This window comes from Dipteris shenzhenensis, chromosome 10 (genome assembly GCF_047967505.1).
Source record: "Dipteris shenzhenensis isolate YYH24624 ecotype China chromosome 10, Dip_SZ_1.0, whole genome shotgun sequence".
Taxonomy (NCBI): Eukaryota; Viridiplantae; Streptophyta; class Polypodiopsida; order Gleicheniales; family Dipteridaceae; genus Dipteris; species Dipteris shenzhenensis.
In genome coordinates this window covers 29,495,620-29,506,523 of record NC_141605.1, presented here as the reverse complement: position 1 = coordinate 29,506,523, position 10,904 = coordinate 29,495,620, and the positions used below count along the sequence as shown (strand labels likewise).

The window sequence follows — 10,904 nt, the reverse complement described above, 5'->3', positions numbered from 1 at the left end:
TCCATTTGTCCCTTCTGGAGAAGGAAAATAAAGGTCATTTCCCAGGATAGCAACCTATTTCCTATGTTTCCGATGACTCCACATGCTAGGAGGTCATCAGTGTCCACCTCCCTAAACCCTAGGGGTGTGAGCTGGGCTCGAAAGCGATCTAAATGCTTCACAAACCTGGGCTCTTGATTGAACAAGTACTTCAAATAAACCCATCTTTTTGTAGACTCATCAAGTTGATATGCAAAACTCGTGATGTAGTCTTGCATGTACTTGATGAGGTCTTTAAAATCATCTCGGGCTCCCAAGTAGGTGCCTAGGACATCTATGCTTTTATCAAAGACTGGAAATAACTCCTCCTCTCTATCAATTAATGGAGTGCGGGAGATGAAATCGTGGAAGGTAGACCTAGCAGAATCCATGGTAGTTTGGTAGCTAGGAGAACTATGGCTATGATAGTGAAACTTTGAAACTAAAGGAACTTTATAAGCTATATATACCCAAATGTTCTAAATATAAAAAATAAAAAGAATTATAGATTTTGGGGAAAAACTTGACATTGACATGAAACAAAACCATTCAAAACATCAAAATTAATCGCACCACTATTAATTGGAAAATGTCAAAATCCACAATTGTTCCACCCCACATTATTTACAATCTTCAATATTGCAGGAGGGATAAAAGTGGCACTATGCATGAGCTTCTCTGCACACTTTCCTACCTTTTCACCATTTAAGGTAAAGTGAAAGGACTTAGACATGCCATCCTCCATGACCAATAGGTGTTCCCGCACGCCCCTGCTGTGACGTGACAGTCTTGACATCTCCTAAATGAGAACCAATACATAAACTTTCCTCTGTATTATCATCATCGTCAGAGTCAAGGGGGAGCCAATTGCCACCTTTTTTCTTCCAGCGCCTATATTGGAAAGCAAAATATAACATTTGGCGGGAGATGTGGTACTTGACAACCACATTGTCTTTACATACATGGCATTGAAACAGATCACCCTTTTGTTCACTTGACCTACTTCCCCAATTCACCCCAAGCAATTCCTCAAGGGCATTCTCATGTAGGAACTTGCATGACCATATGGTTTTTGTTCTGTGCATCTGGATATTCTGAAAACAAGAAGCAAAAATGTGCAGAGGCATAATCCAAGACAACCTTACCCATTTAGAGCCAAATGTAAACTTCATGGCCATGCCCACATCCTTTGCAATCTTTTCCTTGTATGATTGCATTGTTCTTGTGTCCACCATGCTGCAATCCATGTCTTCAAGTTGTGGTGTTGCAATGCATTGAAGATGGCCATAGCCTGATGCTGTCCTTGGAGTAATGTACTTGGCATTATACCATTAGATATTTCTCTGTTTCAAAGTAGAGGACTTCTCTCCAACATGCATTTGCCTTCCTAAATCCTCATGAATGGTAGTAAACTTACCTAAGAAACACTCGACTGGTTCCTACTCCTCAAAGTCTGAAGGAAACACATCTGCTATGCACAAGTGCTATTTCAAAATACAATTTCAAACTGACTCATTACACTAGTTCTATTTCAAAATACAATTTCAAACTGACTCATTACACTTCAAAATCTTACACAAAATGCAGACTTACAATGCGATGGTATTGTCAATTGATTGCTTGACAGAGGAAGGCGCATGTCCTTCCCCATGTAGATGTGTTGCTCCTTTGCAAGACATCCTTTCTTCCCAAGCTTGAACTTCATGATGCGGCCCTTCCATTCATGCAAAAGATCACCTCTTTTGCTCTTGGGAAGCTTATGTGGACCCTTGGCAGATCCACTCATGACTATCGAGTCATTCGGTGCAAGGCACCCATTCACCCAGTGCATTTTTGCTCCTATGGGACACAGAGTACATGTATGCTCTCCTCACCATGCTTGTATAGAGGTCACAACAGCAATAGTAGACTAGAAAGTGCAGCTTGGAGAGAGAGAGCAGCTCCGATAGAGGGAGAGAGAGGGAGAAGGTATAGAGGGTGCAACTGAAGGTTGAGAGAAGCTCCAAGAGGTGTTGTAGCTAGGAATGGAGGGAGAAAGAGTAGAGGGGGATGAGCAGCTACTCCAAGAGGTGTTGTAGCTAGGAATGGAGGGAGAAAGAGCAAAGGGGGATGAGCAGCCACTACAGGAGGTACTATAGCTAGGAATGGAGGGAGAAAGAGCAGAGGGGGATGAGCAGCTACTACTGTAGGAGGTGCTATAGCTCGAAATGGAGAGAGAATGAGCAGCTGCTACAAGAGGTGATGGCGAGGGAGAAACATAGTGGACTAGAGTAGGAGGGGACAGAGAAGATGCCAAATGAGTTCCCACGTTTGAAAAATGGAGGGAGAATGGAGTTGGACCACAGAAGAGGAGGGGGCAGGCCTGTAACACACTGAGAGGGGGGGAAAATTCACCTAGAAGGCCCCACCGCCTCTTGAATGACTTGTAGGTTCAATAGAGCGAGCGAGAAAAAGCGAGCAAGCCCAAAAAAGCGAGCGACAATTAGTTGAAGTGATTGGAAAATCAAGCAAGCAAAGAAAGAATCTAAGTTTTTTATAAAATAATTGCTTGAAGTGTAAAGTATTCAAGAGAGTGGTTATGTGTCACATTTCTTGAAATTGAGTGGTCTAAAGTTAAGGACTATTGTAATATGACCCCATTTGGGTTTGGCAATTATCATGGGGGGTCAGTCATAAACATGTAACATACCATTTTTGTGCATTGAGGGGTATTTTTTAGTGGGGGGACTTACATGTTTGTGTGCATGAGGGGATTTATAAAATAGCAACTTAATGTAATTTATATATGTAGATATTTTAAAATGTAAACACATACATGGGTTCAACCATTTACATGACAAAATGTAAATTACAAGAATAGGGGTAATTTTTAATACATGCTTGCTTGCACATGCTTTATGGGTTTATGAAGAGTGATCCCTAGAGTGCAATTAAAAGGTAGAGGATGTTAAATTTGGGTTTTTTTAAAACCAAAATAGACAGTGTCTTCTCGCTCCCCATTATGGGAAACCTTGCTTTAAACTTGGTGCAAAAAATTGGATAGAATCTCATAAAATTCATATTCTGATGCACACAATTTTTTTAGATGGTGCAAAAAGGCATGATATTGATCTAAATCATGCCTTGTCATTTGATTTAATATGTAACATTATGCCATTTATATTTGACAATAAAAAGATGTAGGGATGTTAAAAACTCATCTTTTGGGCCAAAAAAATCATATGTTGACATCTTGCAAAAATACAGGGATGTGAAAATGCCCTCTTTTGGGTCAAAACAGGAACGCGCTCCCTATTTTGGCCCAAAAGAGGGCATTTTCACATCCTTGTATCTTTTGATTTACAAGTCCAAACAGGGTCATGTTACATATCAAATGAAATGGCAAGGCGTACTTTAGATGATTATCATGTCTTTGTGCACCATCTAGTAAAATTTCATGCACCAAAATATGAATTTGTGGTTAATTTGTTGCATTGGTTAGATTAGTGGGAGCTAAGAATAAATCATTAGGGAATGATATTTTTCTAGTAACAAAGAAACATGGGTTTCATCCCAAGAGTGAACACAGTTAAAAAAGCTAAGCATTTACATATGCATGGAATCTAGACTAATCCATGCAAGGAGTCCTTGGAAACACCCCACCTGTGTAGAAGGTTGCATTGATGATCTCAATTACTCTAGTGGAAACAGAGAACTTGAATGCAGTTACTGTAGGGTTTGTCTTCAATACAAACAATGAATTGGAAATTGAACATACAAACTATCTCATGAATGATGTGAAATTAGTGTTAGTGGCTCAGAAAGTTATATGCATATTTAACCTTCTAGCATTGAGGAAACATATGGACTTTTGAATAAGTTATTATTTTTTGCTACCGAAATGGGGGATTTATAAATCTTTTATTGTTTTTTATTGCTCGCTTTTTTTGGCTCGCTCGCTTTTTGTCGCTCGCCTTTTGGTAATCCTCCCATGTTAACACTCGTAGTCATTGTATTAAGGTATCAATATTTTGGTACTAGGGATTCTTTAGTGAAGTTTGCCAAGTGAAATCTCAATGATGGGATGTGACGAGATGTGCAATGATGATCATGGAATGAGGTTGTTTACACACCAAAGCTTTCCATCTAGTTGTGATTTTCTCTTGGGTGTTATCCACCTATTCATGTTTAGTGATCGACAAGAGTAAAACATTTTTGTAGATAGTGGTCTAAAGAGCTAACATAACTACTTGGTTCTCTATTTTAAACATCCTAAATAGGATCTTAAGCATTATAGGATCTTGAGAATGGTCTCAAAATCCTATGTATTTGGTAATTCAAAGAATCTTGAAAGAGGATTTGGTTGGGTAATACGGCCTAAGCATTGGATGGGGAATCCCTTCTTCAGCTGGTGGGGCAACTTTTTTGCTTCAATATGGTAGCATGTATGCAAGCTTGCTTGCCATAAGCGCGCCCTTATTGAGGCTCGAGCGGGTGGGGTCGTGGCGGTTTGAAACAAATCTGAATTCAAAAAGACTATTTTGCATTTTGCTAGGTGGGCAAACGCTCAAACCACCTGAGCTACCGATGCTTCGGGTGAACGAGGGTCATGCTACAAGTGACCGTGTTCGAATCTCTAAGATTCCAAGAGTGGAGAATCTACAAGATTCCAAGAGTGAGAATCTCCAAGATTAAAAGATGACTTGTATGAAAGGTCCATCTCTACATGGGAGAAATAGGAGGGCATTGGACGAGCTCCCCCTTGCGAGAGTCCCTCGACCTTCAACACTGTGCTCTACCCAAAGCACCTTAACAAGCCAGAGTTCAGGTACCTTTAAATTTCCATCTGAAACATCGAGACACTTCTGCAGACTGGTTTTCACGGTGCTCACGCTTCGCAGGTAGGTTGACGACAGCGCGGCGCTTATGGCAAGAGTACCCTCCACGTGGTGGGACGGACGAAAGAGCAAAATCAGTGTATTACAAAACGATTTGCACAGGTAAAGCTTGTAGGCATATTGGCTAGTCTGACAAGTCGCTGGTGAGGTTAACAGGCAAATCCGAGGGCTCCAGACTTCAAACATAAAATTACCAAGGAGTTGCTATGGATAGACAATCCAGGTTGGATTGAAGACATGCTCCAGAAAACGAAATAGATAATGCACGGGCTCAAAGCATGCAATGGTCAGGCCCGGTCAAACTGCGAGGACCATCGCTTGGTGGAAAGTGTCAGCAATTGCAAGGCCAGAGTTGGGTCTGGAGTACAGGTGAATGGATCTAAAGCACAAGAACTGCGAGACAACATTGACTGGGGGATGCTTAGCTTAGAGGAGGCACTCACTTCTTTAGAAAGGGCACCCCAGCCCCCTTCCATTGAGAAATTTATATGCATTTCGAAGAAGTGCAGAAAAGAGAGAAATCCAGCCTTCGCCAAGCGCTTGTATTCTTACATATGCAAAAATAGACTGGAAACTCATAGAGCTCTTGGGAACCAACTCGTCCCGATGTTGGTGGAATGTGGAAGCATGTGTGATGCCCTGCAGGTTTTTAATAAGTTGATTGATCGAAATGAATATTGTTGGACTTCTCTTATTATGGGCTACATTGGATGTGGGGAATCCCAGCAGGCTTTCAACCTCTACAAGCAAATGCAAGAGCATTGTGTACACCCTAGCAAGTATACGTTTGTGGCTCTATTGAAGGCTTGTGCTAGGCTGAAAGACGCAGAAAGGGGACACCAAATACATGTGGAGATTGCCAGAAAAGGTTTGGAAAGTGACCCTTTTCTGGGTGCCACCTTGGTTGATATGTATGCCAAATGTGGCTTCCTTGCAGAAGCACAAAAAGTATTTGACGAGATCCCAGTTCGAGATGTGGTCCTGTGGAGTGCATTAATTGGAGGATATGCCGAACATGGGCTGGGTAAGGAAGCACTTAACTGTTTCGAACAGATGCAATTGGAGGGTGTATTTCCGGACGCCGTCACCTTCGTTTGTGTCTTGAAAGCTTGTGGAAGTCTAGGAGCGATGGACAAGGGCCAACAGATACATGATGACATTGCCAGAAAGGGGTATGAAAGAGATCTTTTTCTTGGAAACACCTTGGTCGATATGTATGCCAAAGGTGGCTCACTTGCAAAAGCACAGGAAGTGTTTGACAAGCTTCCAGGACGAACTGTAGTCTCCTGGAATGCACTTATTGCAGGATATTGCGAACAGGGTCTTGGTAAGGAAGCCCTGAACTGTTTGGAACAGATGAAACGGGAGGGGGTGTCTCCAGATGCTGGCACGTTTAGTCTCAGCTTGAAAGCTTGTAGCAGCTTAGGAGCCATCGACAAAAGCCGAGAAATACATGCTACGATTGCCAGAAAGGGGTGGGAAATTGATCCTTTTCTAGGCAATGCCTTGGTCGATATGTATGCAAAATATGGCTCGCTTGCAGAAGCACGGGAAGTGTTTGACAAACTTCCAGTTCGAGATGTTGTCTCCTGGAGTGCACTAATAGCAGGGTATGCTGAACAGGGTCTTGGGGATGAAGCACTAAACTTTTTCCAACAGATGCAACTAGAAGGGGTGTCTCCAGATGCTATCACGTTAGGTTGCAGCTTGAAAGCTTGTGGCAGTGTGGGAGCCATTGACAAGGGCCGAGATATACATGCTGAAATTGTCAGAAAGGGTGTGGAAAGTGATCCTTTTCTTGGCAAGAGCTTGGTGGATATCTATGCTAAGTGTGGCATGCTTGCAGAAGCACAGGAAGTGTTTGACAAGCTTCAAGTTCGAGATATTATCTCCTGGAGTGCACTAATGGCAGGGTATGCCCAACACAACCTTGGTGAGGAAGCACTGAACTGTTTGGAACAGATGCAACTGGAGGGGGTGTCTCCCGATGGTGTCACATTTGTTTGCAGCCTGAAAGCTTGTGGCAGGGTAGGAGATGTAGACAAGGGCCAAGAAATACATTCCCAGATTGTCAGTAGAGGGTTGGAGATTCATCCTTTTGTTGGCACCTCGTTGGTTGATATGTATGCCAAATGCGGGTCACTTGCAAAAGCAAGGGAAATGTTCAACAAACTCCCAGCTCGAGATGTAGTCTCATGGAACGCACTAATCGCAGGGTATGCCCAACAGGGTCTTGGTGAGGAAGCTCTGAACTGTTCTGAACACATGCAACTGGAGGGAGTGGCTCAGGATGCTGTCACGCTTGTTTGCAGATTGAAAGCTTGTGGCAGCATAGGAGCCAACAACAAGGGCCAAGAAATGCATTATGAGATTGCTAGAAAGGGGTTGGAAAGTGATCCATTTCTTGGCAACACCTTGGTTGATATGTATGCCAGTTGGGGTTGTCTTGCAAAATCACAGGAAGTGTTTGAGAAGCTCCCTGTTCGAGATATAGTCTCCTGGAGTGCCCTTATCACAGGGTATGCCCAGATAGGAGAAAGTGAAATCGTTTTCCATTTGCTTGAAAGAATGCGAGAAGAAGGCATAAAGCCAGATGGTTTCACATTCCTTAGTGTCCTTAATGTCTGCAGTCACGCAGGTTTAGTGAATAAAGGCCAAAAGTACTTTGGGGCCATGAGCAAAGATTATGGAATCAGTCCAACTATTGAGCATCTGACTTGCATGGTTGATCTCCTTGGCCGTGCAGGTCAAATACCTGAGGCAATAGCAACGGTGGAGAACATGCCTATGAAACCCAATATTGCGGTTTGGCATACAGTGTTGGGTGCTTGTCAGAAGTGGGGTAATGTGGAGCTTGGAAGACAGGCCTTTGAACATTCAGTGCAATTGGATGAAAAGGATCCAGCAGCTTATGTCCTGATGGCTAACATCTATGCAGATGTTGAGGCAATGAGAGTGAAACAACAAAGATGGGAGGATCCAGGACACAATTTGACTGAAGATGAGGGGATCGTACACATGCTTGCGGGCGGGGATACAAGGGATTCCCAAAGTCAGGACATATATGCAAAGCTAGAAGATACTCCTCTCAAAATGCAGGAGGGAGTATATATCCCAGTTTTGATTAGTGTTTGACTCGGAATTTTTGATGCCACAAACAAAGATGTTGCATTTGCTGTACTTAATACACTCCCCTACACGTTTAAAACAATGTCTGGGTTTGTGATGACTGTCATGCAGCCACTACACTTGCCTCAAAGAAAGAGCAATGAACTATTGCCCTCAAAGATTTAGATACCCTTCAAGTGATTAAGTAAAACGTTCTTGTGGAGACTCTTGGTTAGGCAAGTGCATCTACATCAGTCACTGTCCCTCTTATTTAAAATGCTCTCACTAGAACGATGGAAAGCCTCAAGCTGGTGATAGTTCTCAGAAATCAAGTCGGCAATGTTTATTGGTCAACAGAAAGTTCCTATTGAGTGAGTTGAAGATTGGGCTATTCATGTGCCCTTGCCCATGGCGTGACCACCAAAACAGCCCTGACAAAACAGCTTCGAAGTTCAGTTGTACTATACGATTCAGTTCTACAGTTCATTCTTTGATGACCGGAGAGCCTTGACGTTCAATCTCTTTACAGTTTGTAAGTATAATCGTACTATATGATTCAGTTGTACAATTCGTTCTTTGATGACCAGAGAGCCTTCACGTTCAGTCTCTCTACAGCTCAATCCAATCCAACGTTGACCTTACTATTCAACGTTGTTGCTTGCATGCTTGTTGTACGATTCACTACGCAGCATGCTCAGCTTGTACGATTCTCTACTCTCACGGTATATCAAATTTGTTGCATCCATAGCTTTCCAACCTCTGTTGTAATTGGAGTTGTATGTACTATGCATAGGTGACAAGTAACAGCTTCATTCTTCTAGGATCTATTTGAAATTTCTGATTCACAACTTCTCAAGGGAAGAAAATGGGCCATTCGAAGGGTCCTGTTTGGAAGCAAGTGGATGTGGATAAATCCTATGGTGCTTCTGGGACAAAGAAGTGGAAATGCAAGCACTGTGGAGGCACCTTCCGTTGAACTGCACGTCGTGTGAGGGCTTTGTAGGAGATGTCCCGGATGAATCGATGATGTGGTTTTTGGTTTGGGAGGCATTCAAGTACATCAAAGAGACAAAGGTTTGACGCTCCCATGCTATTTCTGTACATAGCTCTCCTCCTGAGAGTCCCAATGTAAGTCTACCATTGAGTGCTGCATATGGACCACCACCTGTGCTTTCATCAGCCACTGCATTACCTACACATGGTATATCTAAAGATGTGCTTGCAGCCCCATCAAAGGCAGCAAGGGTAAAAAGCAGAGCACCACCAAGGGCAGGATCTTTATGGGCTGTCTGGGCTACAACTTTATTAAGAAATGCTCATAGGGCATGTCACAAGCTCTTCTATGAGTGTGATCTTCCATTTAATATTGCTTGTAGTTTTGCTTTGTGGAGTTTGTGCAAGCAGTGGAAGATGCACAACCCGTTTTTAAGCTTCTATCTTCAGAGACGTTGCACAATTGAGACCTACATGTAGCATGGGTGCACTAATAGAGAGAGAAAGAAAGTTTATTAAAAGTCTTTGGAAGACCAAAGGGTCTATGAGACTTAAAAAGACCTAATACAATGAGTTGAGGGGTGGAGCCTCTAAACAGGCATTAACAACCATGATGAACACGAGAGAAAAACCATGATCATAGCAATTCTGGTACATAAAGAGAACTCTCTGAGCTCATGGAGAGGGTGAGGGATGGCGCCACTGTGATGACTATTTGGAGAGGGTAGGTGGAGATGAGTATAGCCACATTTTTTGGACACCTTTTGGATCTCTTTATTAAGAATATAGGCATGCTTCCATGGGTAGCCACAGTGGCTGACAAGGCATGAACTTTAGTATCTTTCATTACTTAAAAGTATAGGACCCTTTCTAATTTCAGGAAGCACAACACATTGAAGATTTTGAGGCACTCTAAAACTCGGTTTGCCTAAATCTCATTATCTTGGCACCCTGTGTTATGCTCTAGCCGAGATAGCATGACCTCGGAAAGATCGGTGGGCATTTTCTCTTAGATGACCAAGTTTTGTAATAGTTAATGTGCGTAATTGAAATGGTCAAGAGAAGTAACTGCCAAGGTCCTAGGTGAGGGTGATATGGCATTGACTAGGTAGTTCTGAGTGCGTGTGCAATAATGCCAAGGGGCAAGTGGTCTTAAATGTGCCCAAGAGAGGGGTAAAAAGGTGCACCAAGTGGAGAGGCCAAAATGATGACATTTGGCAAGGAGAACTATCTAGGGAAATGAGGGTCTCGTGGATAAGCACGAAAAAAAAACAAAGGAATGAATGAATTCGAAAATCTGTGATCCACGAGAGTAGGCTGGGTGGAACAATTGAGTGCCATCGCCCGTGAACTGTTCAACGTAGGAATAGAGGTTCGTGATCAAGAGATTGTGTCTTTTATAGTTGGTATCAGAGCCAAGTGGAGAGAGTAAGGGACCAGAGAGGGGTAAACGTGACTAGACTATGTGACGAAACGAGGTGGTCACGGAGCTGCTGGCGATGCCTGATCGATGGCGTTTCCGACTGTCAATGTAAAAGGCTAGCGGGGTGACCTGGGGGTCCCGTAACGCGCTGACGCGCAATTGGCCTTTGACGAATCTGGACGTTAGCTATGACGCACGGGGCTTTTGTTTCGTGGCTGGACTTTGGGGTCACGTAAGGCAGTGGTTGGTAGCAGGTGGAGCGCAGAGGTGACGTGGACGTTCATTTGCGTAGGCGTAGGATCGACGCACCTTTGCTGTAGGACCGTGATCCGTCGAATGATTGCGAGACCTCCTCTAGTCAGCGCATATTCTACCTCGTGGGGTGTTGACGGACGACTGCGTGCAGATTTAGGAGGTGGAACATAACGAAGAACAGGAAGAGTCGTCATCGACATTGTCTGCCAGTTTGTCGTACTTAAGTGATA

The 10,904-nt window shown here is 43.2% G+C and overlaps 1 protein-coding gene across 1 annotated transcript; it reads left to right on the top strand.

The window, feature by feature from the left end:
• Window positions 1–4,734: 4,734 nt before the first annotated feature.
• LOC147897663 (pentatricopeptide repeat-containing protein At4g39530-like) lies at window positions 4,735–8,735 on the top strand. The gene is made up of 2 exons (XM_087379942.1): window positions 4,735–4,825; window positions 4,899–8,735. The coding sequence occupies exon 2, from the start codon at window positions 5,157–5,159 to the stop codon at window positions 8,028–8,030; it is 2,874 nt and encodes a 957-aa protein (XP_087236068.1). The 5' UTR covers window positions 4,735–4,825; window positions 4,899–5,156; the 3' UTR covers window positions 8,031–8,735.
• Window positions 8,736–10,904: the final 2,169 nt, after the last annotated feature.